Source organism: Zea mays, chromosome 5 (genome assembly GCF_902167145.1).
Source record: "Zea mays cultivar B73 chromosome 5, Zm-B73-REFERENCE-NAM-5.0, whole genome shotgun sequence".
Taxonomy (NCBI): domain Eukaryota; kingdom Viridiplantae; phylum Streptophyta; class Magnoliopsida; order Poales; family Poaceae; genus Zea; species Zea mays.
Genome location: NC_050100.1, coordinates 65,598,715 through 65,618,361, shown reverse-complemented (window position 1 = coordinate 65,618,361; position 19,647 = coordinate 65,598,715). Strand labels below are relative to the sequence as shown.

The 19,647-nt window shown below is 44.6% G+C and overlaps 2 protein-coding genes, 1 long non-coding RNA gene and 1 pseudogene across 4 annotated transcripts; 2 read left to right on the top strand and 2 right to left on the bottom strand.

The window, feature by feature from the left end:
• The first annotated feature begins 11,002 nt into the window (after positions 1 to 11,002).
• LOC100282606 (tRNA-splicing endonuclease subunit Sen2) lies at positions 11,003 to 12,493 on the top strand. Of its 2 annotated transcripts, none has more exons than XM_008645457.4 (2): positions 11,003 to 11,347; positions 11,428 to 12,491. In XM_008645457.4, exons 1-2 carry the CDS (start codon positions 11,258 to 11,260, stop codon positions 12,394 to 12,396), a joined length of 1,059 nt encoding a protein of 352 aa, XP_008643679.1. In that variant the 5' UTR covers positions 11,003 to 11,257; the 3' UTR covers positions 12,397 to 12,491. The 2 variants fall into 2 exon arrangements, with proteins under 2 accessions (XP_008643679.1, NP_001148986.1); NM_001155514.1 differs by having other exon boundaries at positions 11,070 to 11,347; positions 11,479 to 12,493.
• Positions 12,494 to 12,855: 362 nt separating this feature from the next.
• On the bottom strand, positions 12,856 to 15,285 carry LOC100280184 (uncharacterized). Its single transcript, NM_001153116.1, is given in 5 exon segments — positions 12,856 to 13,222; positions 13,360 to 13,554; positions 14,029 to 14,235; positions 14,628 to 14,817; positions 15,148 to 15,285. Coding segments are annotated over 5 exon segments (801 nt in total). The 5' UTR covers positions 15,231 to 15,285; the 3' UTR covers positions 12,856 to 13,096.
• On the top strand, positions 14,218 to 16,236 carry LOC103626475 (uncharacterized). The gene is made up of 3 exons (XR_004849435.1): positions 14,218 to 15,407; positions 15,725 to 15,789; positions 15,898 to 16,236. It is a non-coding gene; the product is annotated as an uncharacterized lncRNA (long non-coding RNA).
• Positions 16,237 to 18,051: 1,815 nt separating this feature from the next.
• On the bottom strand, positions 18,052 to 19,347 carry LOC103628250 (uncharacterized; annotated as a pseudogene).
• Positions 19,348 to 19,647: the final 300 nt, after the last annotated feature.

The following is a 19,647-nucleotide window of genomic DNA, read 5'->3' as shown; positions in this document are numbered from 1 at the left end:
TTCCCATGGGTGTCTTGATGGGCTTGGCATCCTTCATCTCAAACTTGTTTAGAATGTCTTGAATATACTTCGTTTGGCTAATGAAGGTGCCCTCTTGGAGTTGCTTCACTTGAAATCCTAAGAAGTACTTCAACTCCCCCATCATAGACATCTCGAATTTTCGTGTCATGATCCTACTAAACTCTTCACAAGTAGATTCGTTATAGTAGACCCAAATATGATATCATCAACATAAATTTGGCATACAAACAAATCATTTTCAAGTGTTTTGGTAAAGAGTGTAGGATCGGCCTTTCCGACTTTGAAGCCATTAGTGATAAGAAAATCTCTTAGGCATTCATACCATGCTCTAGGGGCTTGCTTGAGCCCATAAAGCGCCTTAGAGAGTTTGTAAACATAGTTAGGGTACTCACTATCTTCAAAGCCATGAGGTTGCTCAACATAGACCTCTTCCTTGATTGGTTCGTTGAGGAAGGCACTTTTCACGTCCATTTGATAAAGCTTGAAGCCATGGTAAGTAGCATAGGCAAGTAAAATGCGAATTGATTCTAGCCTAGCTACGGGTGCATAGGTTTCACCGAAATCCAAACCTTCGACTTGTGAATATCCCTTGGCCACAAGTCAGGCTTTGTTCCTTGTCACCACACCATGCTCATCTTGCTTGTTGCGGAAGACCCACTTGGTTCCTACAACATTTTGGTTAGGACGTGGAACTAAATGTCATACCTCATTCCTAGTGAAGTTGTTGAGCTCCTCTTGCATTGCCACCACCCAATCCGAATCTTGAAGTGCTTCCTCTACCCTGTGTGGCTCAATAGAGGAAACAAAAGAGTAATGTTCACAAAAATGAGCAACACGAGATCGAGTGGTTACCCCCTTTTGAATGTCGCCGAGGATGGTGTTCACGGGGTGATCTCGTTGGATTGCTTGGTGGACTCTTGGGTGTGGCGGCCTTGGAACTTGTTCATCTTCCTTATCTTGATCATGGGCATCTCCCCCTTGATCATTGCTCTCCTCTTGAGGTGGCTCAACTCCTTGATCTTCTCCTTCATCATTTTGAGCCTCATCCTCATCTTGAGTTGGTGGAGATGCTTGCATTGAGGAAGATGGTTGATCTTGTGCATTTGGAGACTATTCGGATTCCTTAGGACACACATCCCCAATGGACATGTTCCTTAGCGCGACGCACGGAGCCTCTTCATCACCTATCTCATCAAGATCAACTTGCTCTACTTGAGAGCCGTTAGTCTCATCAAACAGAACGTCACAAGAAACTTCAGCTAGTCTAGAGGACTTGTTAAAGACTCTATATGCCCTTGTGTTTGAATCATATCCTAGTAAAAAGCCTTCTACAACCTTGGGAGCAAATTTTGATTTTCTACCTCTTTTAATAAGAATAAAGCATTTGCTACCAAAGACTCTAAAATATGAAACATTAGGCTTTTTACCGGTAAGGAGTTCGTATGACGTCTTCTTGAGGATTCAGTGGAGATACAACCGATTGATGGCGTAGCAAGCGGTGTTGACCGCCTTGGCCCAAAACTGATCCGAAGTCTTGTACTTAGGGATGAAAACGGTCAGAAACGATCGGTAAACACTAAAACTGTTACCGTTTTCATATTTTTTATCGGAAATGAAATCGGAAACGGTAACTCCGGAAACGAAAACGATATCGGTACTTCGGAAACATCGGAAACGAAAGTTCGGTACAGAAAATACGTCGGTAACGGTCGAAATCTAAAATTTGATCGGTAAACATATAAATATAATAAATTCACAATACAATAAAGATCGCAAATATCACAAGTACACAATTCACAATATAATAAAAAATTACAAGTTAATAATTTAACAAGTTTAAGTTCACATAGTCAAAGATCAACCTTTTCTTGCTCCAACTATATTAAAAATAGCTAGTTAATCAAACAACTCAATATTATAAATAATTAAAACACACACACACTATATATATATATATATATATATATATATATATATATATATACGGACGACAGACACGAGCATGGCTCTTCCTGTCACAGAACAGCCACCCGCGATGGCCCACTTTGTACGTGACGGCGGCCCAGTTGCAGGAAGCACCTTTCAGCGCTCGTGATGGCCAAGCGCCATGCAGGCAACGTCCACCCTGCAGCAGGTGAGTGTATATATTTGTCCCACATCGCCTAGTCATAGTAGAACGAGTCACAGATTTTTCTATATAAAGATGATGTCCCAAGCTTCTTTGACAATTTCTGAACAACTAGGCTGGACTGAAGTTCGGGCCTTGACTATCTACTTTAATTTTTATTTTATTTTTAAAGTACTTTTGTTTTTTAGTATCTTCGGAAAATTTCGAAATTTAAAATCGGTAAATTCCGATTAAATTCGGTAACCGAAGGAAACGGTGGGTAAAAGGTTGTACCGATTTTGATACCGGTTCCGGTATAAAATTCCGACAACCGATTTCGATTTCGAAAAAAACCGTTATTGTTGAATTTGGTCGGGAAAAAACGAAAACGGTATCCGAAAAACCAAAAAATTCCGAAACTGTTTTCAACCCTACTTGTACTCATCAAGCATGGTTCTTGCCATGTCCAATAGAGTTCGATTCTTCCTCTCCACTACACCATTTTGTTGTGGCGTGTAGGGAGAAGAGAACTCATGCTTGATGCCCTCCTCCTCAAGGAAGCCTTCGATTTGTGAGTTCTTGAACTCCGTCCCATTGTCGCTTCTAATTTTCTTGATCCTTAAGCCGAACTCGTTTTGAGCCTGTCTCAAGAATCCCTTTAAGGTTTCTTGGGTATGAGATTTTTCCTGCAAAAAGAACACCCAAGTGAAGCGAGAATAGTCATCCATAATAACTAGACAATACTGACTCCCGTCGATGCTTATGTAAGCTATCGGGCCGAATAGGTCCATGTGTAGGATCTCGAGTGGCCTGTCAGTCGTCATAATGTTCTTGTGTGGATGATGAACACCAACTTGCTTCCCTGCCTGACATGCGCTACAAATCCTGTCTTTCTCAAAATGAACATTTGTTAGTCCCAAAATGTGTTCTCCCTTTAGAAGCTTGTGAAGATTCTTCATTCCAACATGTGCTAGTCGGCGATGCCAGAGCCAGCCCATGTTAGTCTTAGCAATTAAGCAAGTGTCGAGTTCAGCTCTATCGAAATCTACTAAGTATAGCTGACCCTCTAACACTCCCTTAAATGCTATTGAATCATCACTTCTTCTAAATACAGTAACACCTATATCCGTAAAAAGACAGTTGTAGCCCATTTTGCATAATTGAGAAACCGAAAGCAAATTGTAATCTAAAGAATCTACAAGAAAAACATTGGAAATGGAATGGTCAGGAGATATAGCAATTTTACCCAATCCTTTGACCAAACCTTGATTTCCATCCCCAAATGTGATGGCTCTTTGGGGATCTTGGTTTTTCTCATAGGAGGAGAACATCTTCTTCTCCCCTGTCATATGGTTTGTGCACCCGCTGTCGATGATCCAACTTGAGCCCCCGGATGCATAAACCTACAAAACAAGTTTAGTTCTTGATTTTAGGTACCCAAATGGTTTTGGGTCCTTTGATATTAGATACAAGAACTTTGGGTACCCAAACACAAGTCTTTGACCCCTTGTGCTTGCCCCCAACATACTTGGCAACTACCTTGCCGGATTTGTTAGTTAAAACATAAGATGCATCAAAGGTCTTAAATGAAATGTTAGAATCATTTGATGCAATAGGACTTTTCTTCTTAGGCAATTTAGCACGGGTTGATTGCCTAGAGCTAGATGTCTCACCCTTATACATAAACGCATGATTAGGGCCAGAGTGAGACTTCCTAGAGTGAATTCTCCTAATTTTATGCTCGGGATAACCGATAGGGTACAAAATGTAACCCTCATTATCCTGAGGCATGGGAGCCTTGCCCTTAACAAAATTAGACAATTTTTTAGGAGGGGCATTAAGTTTGACATTGTCTCCGTTTTGGAAGCCAATGCCATCCTTGATGCCAGGGCGTCTCCCACTATAGAGCATGCTTCTAGCAAATTTAAAATTTTCATTTTCCAAGTCATGCTCATTAATTTTTGCATTAAGTTGAGCTATGTGATCATTTTGTTTCTTAATTAAGGCTAGGTGATCATGGATAGCATCAACATTAATGTCTCTACATCTAGTGCAAATGGAAACATGCTCAATGGTAGATGTAGAGGGTTTGCAAGATTTTAGTTCAACAACCTTAGCATGTAGAATATCATTTTCACTTCTAAGATTGGAAATGGAAGCATTGCAAACATCTAAGTCTTTAACCTTAGCAATCAAATTTTCATTTTCATTTCTAAGGCTAGCAAGAGAATCATTCAATTTTTCAATCCTAGCAAGCAAACTAGCATTATCATCTCTAAGATTGGAAATTGAATCATCACATACATTTGAATCAACCTTAGCTATTAGACTAGCATTCTCATTTCTAAGGTTGATAATAGTATCATGGCAAGTGCTTAGCTCACTAGATAGTTTTTCACATTTTTCTACTTCTAGAGCGTAAGCATTTTTAACCTTAACATGTTTCTTGTTTTCCTTGATTAGGAAGTCCTCTTGGGTGTCCAAGAGTTCATCCTTCTCATGAATAACACTAATTAGTTCATTTAGTTTTTCTTTTTGTTCCATGTTAAGATTGGCAAAAATAGTACGCAAATTTTCTTCCTCATCACTAGAATGATCTTCATCACTAGAGGATGCATATTTGGTGGAGGATTTTGATTTTACCTTCTTCCTTTTGTCGTCCTTTGCCATGAGACACTTGTGGCTGACGTTGGGGAAGAGGAGCCCTTTGGTGACAGCGATGTTGGCGGCGTCCTCGTCGGAGGAGGAGTCGCTAGAGCTCTCGTCGGAGTCCCATTCGCGGTACACATGGGCATCGCCGCCCTCTTCTTGTGGTACCTCTTCTTTTCTCTCCTCTTTCCCTTCTTGTCGTTGCCCCTATCACTGTCACTAGATAGTGGACATTTTGTGATAAAATGACCGGGCTTACCACACTTGTAGCAAACTTTCTTGGAGCAGGGCTTGTAATCTTTCCTCCTCCTTTGCTTGAGGATTTGGTGAAAGCTCTTGATGATGAGCGCCATTTCCTCATTGTCGAGCTTGGAGGCATCAATGGGTTGTGTACTTGATGTAGACTCTTCCTTCTTCTCCTCCGTCGCCTTGAATGCGACCGGTTGTGCTTCGGGCGTGGAGGGGTCGTCGTGCTCGATAATTTTCTTTGAGCCTTTGATCATCAACTCAAAGCTCACAAAGTTTTCTATTACTTCCTCGGGAGACATTAGTGTATATCTAGGATTACCACGAATTAATTGAACTTGCGTAGGGTTAAGGAAAACAAGTGATCTTAGAATAATCTTAACCATTTCATGGTCATCCCATTTTTTGCTCCCGAGGTTGCACACTTGGTTTACCAAGGTCTTGAGCCGGTTGTACATTTCTTGTGGCTCCTCCCCTTGGCGAAGCCGGAAGCGACCGAGCTCCCCCTCGATCGTCTCCCGCTTGGTGATCTTGGTCACCTCGTCTCCTTCGTGCGCGGTTTTTAGCACGTCCCAAATCTCCTTTGCGCTCTTCAACCCTTGCACCTTATTATACTCCTCTCGACTTAGAGAGGCAAGGAGTATAGTTGTGGCTTGGGAGTTGAAGTGATGGATTTGTTTGACCTCCTCCGAGTCGTAATCCTTATCTCCCTTCTTTGGTACCTGCACTCCATACTCAACAATATCCCATATGCTTTTGTGGAGTGAGGTTAGGTGATGCCTCATTTTATCACTCCACATAGAATAATCTTCACCTTCAAACATAGGTGGTTTGCCTAATGGAACGGAAAGTAATGGAGTGCGTCGAGAAATGCGAGGATAGCGAAGGGGCATCTTACTATACTTCTTGCGCTCATGGCGCTTTGAAGTAGTGGAGGCCGATTCCGAGCCGGAGGTGGAGGGTGATGAAGAGTCGGTCTCGTAGTAGACCACCTTCTTCATCATCTTCTTCTTCTTGTCACCCATCCGATGGGACTTGATGGAGGAAGAGGATTCCTCCTTGTGCTTGTGGGTGGACTCCCTTGAGTGTGTTCTCCCCGAGCTTGCGGACTTGTCGCCGGTCCCAAGATCCCTCATGGCAGATGCTCCCGACATCACTTCGAGCGATTAGGCTCTAATGAAGCACCGGGCTCTGATACCAATTGAAAGTCGCCTAGAGGGGGGTGAATAGGGAGAATCTGAAATTTATAAACTTAAGCATTACTACAAGCCGGGTTAGCGTTAGAAATAAGAACGAGTCCGAGAGAGAGAGGGTGAAAAACAAATCGCGGGCAAATAAAGCGTGAGACACAAGGATTTGTTTTACCGAGGTTCGGTTTTTGCAAACCTACTCCCCGTTGAGGTGGTCACAAAGACCGGGTCTCTTTCAACCCTTTCCCTCTCTCAAACGGTCACTTAGACCGAGTGAGCTTCTCTTCTCAATCAAACGGGACACAAAGTCCCTGCAAGGACCACCACACAATTGGTGTCTCTTGCCTCGATTACAATTGAGTTGATCACAAGAAGAATGAGAAAGAAAAGAAGCAATCCAAGTGTAAGAGCTCAAATGAACACAAATGTCGCTCTTTCTAGTCACTATTTGATTTGGAGTGATTCCGGACTTGGGAGAGGATTTGATCTATTTGGTTGTGTCTAGAATTGAATGATATAGCTCTTGTAATGTGTTGAAGGTGGAAAACTTGGATGCTATTGAATGTGGGGTGGTTGGGGTATTTATAGCCCTAACCACCAAAATGTGGCCGTTGGAAGGCTGCTGTCGCATGGCGCACCGGACAGTCCGGTGCGTCAGTCACGTCAGTCGGCCGTTGGGTTCTGACCATTGGAGCTCTAACAGGTGGAACCTCTGGGCTGTCCGGTGGTGCACCGGACAGGTCCTGTAGACTGTCCGGTGCGCCGACTGTGCGTGCTCTGTCCTCTGCGCGCGCAGGCGCACATTAAATGCGTTGCAGTCGACCGTTGCGCGCGAAGTAGCCGTTGCTCCGCTGGCACACCGGACAGTCCGGTGTGACACCGGACACTGTTCGGTGCTTCACCGGACAGTCCGATGAATTATAGCGGAGCGACCTCCCATTTTCCCGAAGGTGGCAAGTTCAGCGTCGAGTGCCCTGGTGCACCGGACACTGTCCGGTGGCACACCGGACAGTCCGGTGCGCCAGACAAGGGTGCCTTTTGGGATGTCTTTTGCTCTCTTTGTTTGAACCCTTTCTTGGTCTTTTTATTGGCTTATTGTGAACCTTTGGTACCTGTAAAACTTATAGACTAGAACAAACTAGTTAGTCCAACTATTTGTGTTGGGCAATTCAACCACCAAAATCAATTAGGAAAGAGGTGTAAGCCTAATTCCCTTTCAATAGGCCAAACCGAAGTTCAACTTCGTATCCATGTTCTCATGAAGGCTCTTCCAAAATCTTGAGGTGAACCGGAATCCTCGATCAGAAACAAACTTCTTTGGTACACCATGTAAGCACACAATTCGGGCCATGTATAATTCTGCCAACTGAGAACCTTTATAAGTAGTCTGGACCGGAATGAAGTGAGCCACTTTGGTTAGTCTATCCACGATCACCCATATGGAATCAGAACCCTTCAGGGTGCGAGGCAACCCGGTAATGAAATCCATACCAACTTATTTCCACTTACATTCGGGTACTTTTAATAGGTGTAGCAGTCCAGCTGGTCTTTGATGTTCAGCTTTGACTCTTTAACATACATCACATACAACCACGTGTGCAGCTACATCTCTTTTCAGCCCATATTACCAGTACTTTTGCTTTAGATCCTGATACATCTTATTGCTACCAGGATGAATAGAGTAATCAGAGTCATGGGTTTCCTTCAGAATAATTTCTCGGAGGCTGTCTATATCAGGAACACATATCCGGATCTTGAACCATATTGTGCCTTGCTCATCCTCCGTGAAGTCTGGACATCTACCTTCAGTCATCAGATCCTTAATTTCTTGGATTTTAGCATCACTGATCTGACCTTTGTGTATTTCTTGCTCCAAGGTAGGTTCCACTTTAATAGTGATCCCTTCAGTGTGTGCAACTATTCCTAGGTTGAGTCTTCTAAAATCTTCTACTAACTCATCGGGTAACTGAGCGACAACAACTGCATGAACATGCTCCTTTCGACTCAAGGCATTCGCAACCAGATTCGCCTTGCCCGAATGATAGTGAATCTCCAAGTCATAGTCTTTAATGAGCTCCAACCAACAATGTTGCTCGAGGTTGAATTTTTTCTGAGTGAAGATACATTTTAAGCTCTTGTGATCAGTGTAGACTTGACACTTAGTTCCCATTGTATAATGCCTCCAAATCTTGAGAGTGTGCACTACGGCCGCCAATTCTAAGTCATGAGTGGGGTAGTTCAACTCATGTTTCCGCAACTTGCGAGACGCGTAGGCAATGACATGTCCCTCTTGCATGAGAACACATCCCAAGCCCTGGTGGCACACATCACAATCACAATATATATCAAACCCCTTCTATAGATCTGACATAATTAACACCGGGGGTGACTTCAATCTGAACTTCAGCTGAAAGTTCAGCTGATTGAAACTATCTTGACATTCACGAGACCAATTAAACTCCTTTCTCTTCACTAATAGTGAGGTCATAGGCTTAATAAAAATGGAGAATCCTTCAACACGGGCCTGCCCGTCAGCCATGTGATCCACGCGGCACATGCACACACCCCTCCGCCCTGCCCAAATTTTCCAAAATCCCGCCACAGCCCCTGCGCCACCGCTTTTGCGCGGATGACCTCGGGCGTCTCGAAACCGCGAGCACGCCCCTCCGCCACTCATACGCGGGCGGCCGCAGCTATAGGTGTACATTTGGGGCGGGCCTAATGGGTCGGCCCGAAGCACGGAAAAAAGCATGACCCAGGCACGTCACGACACGAAATATTTTAGTGTCGGGCCGGCATGGCCCGATATATCGGGCCGGGTTTGGGCCGAGGTCGCGGCCCATGGGCGGGCACGAGCACGGCCTGTTTAAGGCAGGCACGAAAAGGCTCATATATTTATTAAAATCACACTTCATTCCACACTTTCATGTACTTGATAAAGAACACAAAGCTAGAGATAATGTTAGTTAGTTGTTTTTTGTAGCTTTGAATTAGAGTATGTGATGTAATTTTATTTTTGTTATGAACATTAGATAATGAACTGAACTTACGAACTTTATATAGAGCTGATTATACTCTTTTTCTTTCTAAAAAAGTGATTTGTAAACGAGGTAGTCATTGCATAGCTCTAGTAACTTAATACAATTATTAAGTTTGCTTTTGGTCAAATTTATTTGTCTTATTTTTTTTATTTTTTATTAAATTTGTTTTGAATTTTGGGCTCTCATGTGAATTTCGGGTCCTGATGTGAATTCCAGGCCAAAAATTGAATTTCGGGCCCTAATGTGAATTTCGGGCTTTTATAGTTTCGGGCCGCCCGAAATGAGCCCGACACGTTTAAGCAATTACGGGCCGGGCCGTGGGCTGGCCCGTCATGGCCCGAAATTCAAATAATACAGGCCTTTTCGGGCTTGGGCCAGGCCGGACGGCCCGAATATACACCTATAGCCGTAGCCCTGGCCGTCGTAGCGGATCACAGGATGACAACCGGGTCCCGCGCCTGTCTGGTCTAACGGGACAGTGGGCAATGTGCCCGTGGTTGCGGTGACCGAATTTTTTGCATTTTGGTCCTTCATCGGAAAAAAATTCACGTTTGGACCCTAGAAAATTTTAATGTTATTTTTGGACTCTTTACTCGGCGCCGTAGGCTATGGCGCCGAGGTAACACAGCTCGGCGCCATAGGCTATGGCGCCGAGGTACGTGTTGCGTTGGTACAAACGGACGTCGTGGCGCCGACGTGGTACCGAGCTCGGCGCCATAGATCTTGGCGCCGAGCTCCGTTTTGTACAGAAAACTTGTCTAGCTCAGTTGGTAAAATACAAGGCTCTTAAACTTGTGGTCGTGGGTTCGAGCCCCACTCTTTGTCACTTATTTATTTTTTTGTTGTCCATATTTTTCGTTTATGTCGCTGATTTGTCCGTCCTGATTTATTTCTCATGCAGTTTTATTTTTGTGACTGATTTGTTTATTCGTCTAGATTTTTTTTATCCGGCGAGCACAACAGCTGTATATGCAGTAAATTCTAAAATATATCATCCATGAGACAAGTATATAATGGAGTATACTTTTATTTAGTGCAGAAGAAAAAAAGATGAATATGTGTGCTTCTTTTTACTGGGAATATGTTATTATGTATTTAAAATTTATGTTCAAAAGAACTCAATGAAAATATAATATTTTTATTTGATCACGATTGAAGTAAGAGTGTTCTTATTTGATTTTTATTGTGGTTAGCTGAGCAAACAATTGGAGAAGTTGACGGCTTGTGAGCACTGTGGCACACAGCTGCTGTGCTCACCGGATAAAAAAATCTGGACGAATAAACAAATCAGCCACAAAAATAAAACTGGATGAGAAATAAATCAGGACAAACAAATCAGCGACATAAACGAAAAATATGGACAACAAAAAAAACAAATAAGTGATAAAGACAAAAAGTATTAAAAAAACACCTACCGTAGGGCTCGAACCTGCAACCATAAGATTAAGAGCCTTGTATTTTACCAACTAAGCTAGACAAGTTTTCTGTACAGAATAGAGCTCGGTACCACGTCGACGCCACGACGTCCGTTTGTGCCAACGCAGCACGTACCTCGGCGCCATAGCCTATGGCGCCGAGCTGTGTTACCTCGGCGCCACATGCTACAGCGCCGAGTAAAGGGTCCAAAAATGAAATTAAAATTTTCTAGGGTCTAAACGTGAATTTTTTTCCGATGAAGAACCAAAATGCAAAAAAAATTCGGTTGCGGTGAGAAAAGGTCTAGGCCGGTACGGGAATTCAAATTGGGAGGCGGGTGCGGGCCCTCGCTGCGCGGGCAGAATCGCTGATACGCCCTTGGGCCACGCCTTCCTTCGTATCCCGTGCGCCTGCCCTGCCCTCCTGCAGCGCCCGTCGCCTCCCTTTCCCCTTCCCTCCCTCTCCCCGCGAGCCGCCAGAGGCAATTTCTCCCTCGATTCGACCCCGATTCGTCCGCCCGCGACCGGGATTCCCTCCGCCAAGCGCGGATCTGAACGCTGCGCTCCGTGTCGCCGCTCGAATCCGCCATGAAGGGGGGCAAATCCAATGCAGCAGGCAGGAGCTTAGGAGAGGAGACGCCGACGGAAGATTGCGGGGCGGACACCATGCAGCGGAAGGTGAGCCTGTCTCTGCTCTAGTTTTCTTTCGTGTTTTGTTTGCCCTTTTCATCGATGTCGTTATATGCCATGCCCCTTAGATCTGCGGAGTACGGATTCCCATCAAGGTCTCATATGTCGTGTGCCATCAGCTTATGGATTTGCCAGGTCCCAGATGGAAGAAGGGCAAGGACTGCAAGGGCTTTGCAGCACTGGCAGCAGCCAATCCCATGTCCAGCATAGTTGCGGAGCTCCAGGCTTCACTGCGGGACTCGGAAGCCGTGGCGATTCTAGCCGCGCACGCCAGGGACGCGATCCTCGAGGTCGGCCCACGCCAAGCCGCGCTTCTGAACGGCGCTGCCTTCGGCAGGGCCGTGGAGGGTGCAGGTGCAGAGAGCCAGTGGTTCCAGCTGGGCCCCGAGGAAGTGTTCTTCCTTTGCCATGCCCTGAAGTGCCTCAGGGTTGAGTCGAATAACAAGACGCGGATTGGTGCGCCCGAGCTGTGGGGTCTCTTGGCCTCCGGCTCAGAGCAATTCCCGGAGATGTACAGGGCGTATCAATACCTCAGGCTGAAGAACTGGGTTGTAAGGTCGGGACTGCAGTACGGGGCAGACTTTGTTGCTTACCGTCATCATCCGGCACTTGTGCACTCGGAGTTCACGGTGGTTGTGGCTCCAGAAGGGAAAGCATTCGGCACCAGGTGTGCCCGCATGGAGGTCTGGTCTGAAGTACTCTGTGCGCTTCGGGCCTCTGGAAGTGTGGCCAAGACGTTACTTGTTCTTACCATCAGCACCAAGAGCTGCGAGCTGGGATCCTTGGATTGTTTGGAGCAGATGATTGTTCATGAGAGGACGATCACGAGATGGATACCACAGCAGTGCAGTGAGCAACAAGACAAACCATGTAGAGAAGAAACCAACAGGGATGGACAAAGACAAAAATCTTGCATAGAAGTATCAAGCAACGAAGAACAAGAGCATACAAGTGGGGGTGTAGTGTTTAGCTATTGGCCCGTAGTGCTAAGCTATACAATTCTTTTCAGTGTACTTGTCTACAAGCTGAAATCTTAACTGAAGAGCTTCCTATTTCTGTATGCTCATGTTGATTAGCGTGAATAATGCAATTCTATGGTACGAATTTGTTGTGATTCTCATTGAAGTTTCTACATATCTTTGATAACATCATCACAGACCCCACTGGACTGCAGACTGCACGATAACATTTGTATCACTGTTTCTTGGTAATCCTTTTTTCTTTTGTTTATTATCACTTTTCAAGACTGTTTTTGGTTGGCTATTATGTAGTCTGGAGGATTAGGGATTAGGGAACTTACTATCTGCATGACTGACACCACTGGAGGTCTGGAGCATATTGAACAAATGAGGCACAGAAGATACATTTCTTTAGGTTTATGTTCATTTTTTTGTGATGTAGTTGATATGGATAATCTAAATTCCAGTATCTTACATGTCTCATTATCTTACTGTAAATTTATGTTGGTGAGTTTTAACCTTTACTACAATAGAACTCAACATACAATACCTTGCTAAGATTTCTCGAGTAAAGATGACGAAGAAAACCAAAGTTTTGGTTGACATTTTATCGTCAAGTGAAAAATCTGCTTACAGTGAATAATGTAATTGGCATTATGGTAGGATCTTAGATAATCACGAAGATGACTAGAGATCAGGGAAATAATGAAATTCACAATTGTGTCTGCTTCATATTTCTATTTATTTGAGGTCGCCAACTTTTCCTGTGCAATGCCTACTACTCTATCTGGTAACTCACTGTGTGATCCTTCCATATACCACTCTCAAGATACTTCTCGTACAAGCTAGCTTCGCCATCATAGTTCACTGATAAAACGGCTGTGCTCCGTGTCCCATAGGGCCCCTTCACAAAAACAGAAGTCATAAGTTCATTTCTGAAGTATTAGCCTATGCTTATGTACACAGATATTTATTTATAAGTGGGTAGACGATATAGTTTTTCAACTAGCTCAACCCTGAATCAAGAGACTTTTTTCTCACTTGGTCAGTTTGCACCTCAATGAAGATGGAGCTCAGACCATGCTCCCAGTTGGGATCACAACCAGTGTTTGGCAGTCTATCTTTGTCAGCCTTTGTGGTGTCAGTCATTAGCCTCTCAACTATATCCTTCACTTCAACCTCATCAGCACCATGCTCCCTAAGAAGCTCCCTGAAGTTTTTACCGAGGAGAATTGCCTACAAATGCATACACAACAACGAAAAAAATCCCTTTAGGTACCTTCACACCGTCTTCATGAATAGCGGTCTAATTTCTTGGTAGGATGAATGGTCCCTGAGAGACAGAGTAGCTTGCAATAATGCATTGTCATCTTATCTTACTTCTTGCACATGCTGTGTTATAAATTGAGTTAAATGCACTGTTGCTTATAACTAGGGAAGTCCTTTTAATGGTTCACCTGTAGTTTTCTCACACTTTTCCCAGCTCATTGTTTGCTCTGTGATCCATAATCTTAGTGCAGCTAAAAATGAAATAATTAACATGACACCTCATAGGCATTCATCATTTCTAGTTTTGTACCTACCAATATATGCTATCCACTATCAAATGAAACCACCCTATTCATTTTTATTTACAAGGCATTTTAAGAATTTTTTAGCTATCTATGAATCTTCAGTTGAACTTGAACATGAAACTGAAAGAGCTCTGACCTTCTGCCAAGGGCTATCTAGCCTTGCATTGGACAGCACATGGAGTCCTGGTGACACGAGTTGAATTGTTGCAGGCTGACCCTTAGGCCGGTTTGACACATAAACCATGATATTTGTTGTTAGATCAGCTAGTATGAGGTTGAAGCCATTGTATTCATCAGCTTCTTCTGCCACTTCAGTTGCAACTTCGAGTGGGCTCTTGTTGCTCTGCACGGTGCACAGTAGATTATGCGTGCTTTTCAGGAACAATGTTACATCGAAGATAATGTCACGTTGATCAATCATATGTTCTTACAATACATGCTGTAGTTATCAGTTGTAATAGTATGAACCACTAAAGTGTTTTCAGTGGTAAATTTTTTTGGTCTATAATGGGAACACAGTGTGAATATATGTTCCTATGTGCACTGTCTAGTGTCTACACCAATCACTGTCAAAACAAAGGAATTGTCAGACAGTGACCGAATCAGCTGCTGAATGATAGCGACAACAAAAGTATGATGGAAAACACAAACTTGGGTTGTACAAGAAAACAAATGAATCTATGTTTCTCATTATCACCTAAACTGACTATGGCTTTGATATGTTTTGCTATATACCTGCAGGAATTTGAGAGGCAGATCTCCCCTAGTCCGTGCACCGGGCATGGCATCTGGTTCAAGCACATTGGTCAGGAAGGCAAGCCTTCCATCCTTGGTGCACCCCATCCATGTTCCTCCACCAAGCACATCCCTGCCACCAAGGATCTTCTTTGAGCCTTCACCCCACCATCCTACTGCTTTTGTAGGCCTGCATCAGTTCATCAAGAAAAAGATACAGAGTGATGAACACTGAACAGCTAGCATTGTTGTTTTGCAGTGGGTAACCTTTTCTATAGCCTATAGGTTTCTCTAGCAGTATTTTGCTTCTGAGAACTGAATGGATGATATGAGTATGCACGGTATTATATGAGCAGAGCATCACATCTGACTCGTGGTTCATGGAAATTGTGTCAGTGAATGTATAACTTAGGAGGCAAAAAAAAGTACCCAATTTTGAAAGCAGTATCACATATGGCAGAGCTATTACTTGCAGATTGGGGTCCTACAAAGATCAATAAAACAAGGCAAAATCACTCACCTGCTGTGGAACTCATCTCTGTTGAGAAGCAGGAGGAGTTGGTGCACAGGGTGAGCCTGCCAAATCCATGCAGCAATGCACATGGCTTCAGGTGGTTTCTACCCTTCTGTTTGGTTGTAAGTAACTCGCTTGTTTTGCAGCTATCTTAGCTGATGGTTCTGCCTTGCACACGCCTTTGTATTTATAAGGAGAAGGTTGGGAGGGAGGAGAGCAAAAGCACAAGGAGCCCACAGAGTGTTTGCATTATTGGCTGCAACCAGGTGCTCTGCAGTCTGTCATTCTTCTGCCAGAGTTTCCATCATGTTCAGTTACCAGGTTATATATTATATTACGTTGTATGTGAGTTCCTGATTAGGGCCCCCTTCCTTACAACCGACATCCTGTATAGTCTATATCTGGCAAGATATTTACTACTGCATCTCAGGATAGCTTTAGTTTGGTCCATCATTTGGGATGGGCTTTCGCACTGTTGACACTGATTATATGCATCAGTGCGAGCTTAGTGCTCAAGAATGCACCGAGGACAGGAGGCAGCGCTCTTTACTGTGTTCTGACTGGAGTGGTGTTGGTTTTGCAGGCCCCAGGAAACCCATCCATATCTGAACGAAACCAAGGCGTGCTGGATTGGGATAAACAAAAGCGGTAAGCAACGACCTGATCTTTCGAAGCAATATATGGCCCCCTGTTTCTGTGTATGGCCAGAATTTAGAAGGCCAGCACTGAATCCACTACTCTGTTTCCTGTGGGTAGTTGGCGCTTGTGCTTGGCTGTGGTGGTTCACACCTGTTTGAGCTCAAAAAACAGCATGCCCTGGCCTGCACTGCACGGCGGTTTTCAGGCACTCGTCATCTACTTTATCTGTTTCCAAGTACGATGTTCTTTCTTGTTGCAAGACGTATTTGTTATTTTCGGCTCGTGTTTATCCTGTCGTCTGATGGATGATGTTTATCCTGTCGTGTGATGGATGATGTGCTACCAATTTGTAAAAATAACAGCATCGTCACATGCAGGATTCTTATCTTTTAGGCACAAGGTTTTCTGTTGAAAATATAATATAGAAGCGGCCGCTGTGTATAGAATTGAATTAAATGGCTTGTTGGTGGTGCCCTTAAAGACTATTTTTTTACCATTACGATGAAAAAAATAAACTTGATGGCCAACAACAAAGTATATTGATGTCATTTGAAACTTTGCAGGAAGTCAGGTTGTTTGGTTTCTTTGTCAGTTAGTTGTTGGCTCCCTTCTCACTTATTTGAATTAAATAAATGGGTTGTCTATTATTTCTCTTTTCAGTATGCAAGAAAGTGGTAGTTGATCTTATAGAGACTTTTTATCAGTTACAACACTAACAAGTTACCTGGTACAACTAACTGTTCTGGGAAGAAAACATGTGTCAGAAACTAGCATCAACTTAGGGTGTGTTTGGTTTATAGGGACTAATTTTTAATCCCTACATTTTATTCCACTTTAGTTACAAAATTATCAAATATAGAAACTAAAACTTTATTTTAGTTTCTATATTTGTCAATTTATATACTAAAATAGAACAAAATGAAGGGACTAAACATTAGTTCCTAGAAACCAAACACCCCTTAGTTTGGTGGTTCTGTGGTTTTGAGAATGAAGTTTGTCATTTAAAAAAAATGAACAAGGATAGAAGTAGCTAGACAAGTTTTGTAGTTTTGAGAATGTAGCTTGCCATTGTAAAAAAAAAAAAACGGTAAAAGAAAACGAGTAAGGATGGAAGTAGCTAAGCATTTATTGTGAGCCAGCAAAATTAGAAGGGCAATAACACAAGTGTTCATAGGTTGGGGGGGTCACTGCAACCTACCATGTCGGCACCCAATTACACCATGCCCAAAGTTGCACGCTACCGCTTTGGCACAATGACCATGCCAGCCTTGGAGTGATAGCTGCTAGTACCATAATAATGGTCTCAACATGCATGAACGCATCTCTTAAGTATTTCTACTAGTACAGTGTGCTGCGGATTTCGACGAATAGACCAATTCCATGGAAGGACACTGTTCATTACTACTCCATTCTACTTGCTTTGAAGCCACGACGAAGTGTGTCATACTTGCATCCGGCCGGAAGCACTGAACGGTGATCAACTTTAACATTTATCACATCAAATGATTTTATGCTAGTTAAAAGTATCAAATATAATATAATCACATCTATGCACTTAAAATCATGGCTCCTGCAGTGGAAAGGGACATTTGGCTGGTCTCTCAGAGAGTACAGCGCATTGTGATAGTACATGACAAACTCACTTCATGGAGTATATTATAAAGTACATTGTAGATAAAAATGTATTGGCGTTTTTTCTATAGATTTAGCTTAAATTAAAATAGTTTGACTTATGATAACTTTATTAGTTAGATTTAATTTGGGTCTAGAAGTTCATTTAATTTGAGACAGAAGGATCAGCGTTTCTTTTTCGGTGAGACAGCTAAATAAATATTTTTACTTTTTTAGATCATCATCGTATCTGTATTATGAAGGGCGGGCCTGGTGCAGCGGTAGAGCCTACTGTCTGTAACCGGAAGATCCCAGGTTCGAACCCCAGACTCTGCATATTATGCGGGTAAGGCTTGACGCTTAAAGATACCCTTCCCTGGATCCCGCACAGTGCGGGAAGCCTACGGCTCTGGGTACGCCCTTTATCGTATTTGTATTCTAATTGTGTGTGTATGTGTATATATATTAAGAAATTCTAATTGTAGTATTTGTATGCGCGTGCTATAATAGGACTCTTTGCAGCAATCCTATTCAGCACATGATTTTGGCACAGAAATGGGCCGTGTTTAGGTGGACTTTCTTCTTAAGTTGGGCCAGTCAGCCTTTCATAAAGAAAAGTCTATTTGTTAACTAGTACTGGTAGTCTTTTGAGTCTTTTCACTACGACGTGTCGACGTCCTTTGGATCCTCCACGCACCTCCAGAAGTTGAGGTCCAGGCCCCAGCCGTGCACTGCACGAGGTCGTTCTGCACCATGTGCTGCCACACGCAGGCCCACGCCTCAGCTCCCTGGTGAACACGGGCGCAATGACCTCGACGAAGCCGCTGCAGGGCGGGCGGTGCAGGTCGGAGCAGTTCCCGGGCCCGCCGACGGTGTTCCTGTGCAGCACCTCGCCGGCGCGCGGCCCTCCGGACGAGGACGTCGTAGGACGTTTTCCCCCGCGTGGCGTGGCTCCGGACGATGGGCACGTACTCGTCGGCGTCGAAGAAGCTAAGGTGGCGTCCACGTCCTCGTCCCACTCCCACAGGAAGACGTAGTCGTAGGGCGCCACGACGTACGCTGGGGTGCAGGAAGCGCTTGGCGTACCACCACTTGGCCTGCTTCCTGGCGCTCACGTGGATGGGCCTGTCCTTGGATTGGATGGACCACGCGAAGTCGTCGTCTTGCCGTCGTAGTGGAACGAACAGCATCACGTCGAACTGTCGAAGTCGTCGGAGAACTGATAGATAGATACATAGCTTGGCCATTCAGCTAGCTGGCCATGCATCTATCATTCAGCTAGCTGGCCATGCATGCATGAGACGAACTGTATACCTCTGAAGTGGCGTGCATTTGGCTTGCCTTGTGCTGTTTTGTTGCTGCCTGCTAGTACGTACGCTGACGGCGGCACTGACGACAGTGGAGTTGCCGTCGTCGTCGTCGGCGGCGGCGCCACCGCCACCAGCAGCACCGGCACCGCTCCAAGGGAACACGTAACACCGAAGCTGCATGCATGCATCCAAATTGTGGAGCATATATGTATATGCAGTTATGCACGCATGTTTCAGTTCTTCAGATCAGATGCCCCCCAAGTCCCAACAAGATGCCCGCCTTGCCTCAACAAGGCTACGCCACGGCGACCGCCACCGCCAACGACGACGCCCCCCAACAACGAGGCCACCTCCGATGCGGTCGCCGTAAATCCTCACCTATCTCTCGCTGGAGGCTGCTGCTAGACTGCAGCTGAGGCAGGAGCCTCCGACGCGGCCACCGTAAATCCTCCACAGCCGCCAGATCCGCCAGTGGAACCGCAGCCTCACCTACCTCTCGCCGGAGACTGCTGCTACGACTGCAGCTCAGGCGGGAGCCAGACGAAGACGAGGGGATGGCCACCGGGGGCGGGGGGAGGCTGGCCAGGGCTGCTAGCGCTCGGCCTTGACCAGCGCACCGCCGAGAACGCCCTCCTCAACTACAAGGTGCCTCACTGTCCGCTCGCGCTCGCCGCAATAGGTGCCTCCACGTGTCTTGGGTTCCTAGCTCTGATGTGTAGTTCTGGAGGGTAGAGTCTTCGTCTTGTGTTCATCATAACATGTTCAATAGAATGTCACAAAGGGAATCTTTATCGAACGCTGTTCAACCATAGTTCTGTGTGGTAAGCCACACCTTCACTACTATAGGTATCCTCTATACAGGCGGTCGAAATAGCCTCTACACAGGCGGTTCCAGAAACCGCTTGTGGTGCACCGCCTGTGATGTAAAACAACATCACAGGCGGTC

Excerpts from the sequence above, each read along its gene's own strand:
- LOC100282606 (XM_008645457.4), top strand. The coding sequence starts at position 11,258 with ATGAAGGGGGGCAAATCCAATGCAGCAGGCAGGAGCTTAGGAGAGGAG. Across the intron at positions 11,348-11,427 it reads CGGACACCATGCAGCGGAAG|ATCTGCGGAGTACGGATTCC; the intron begins GTGAGCCTGTCT and ends CATGCCCCTTAG.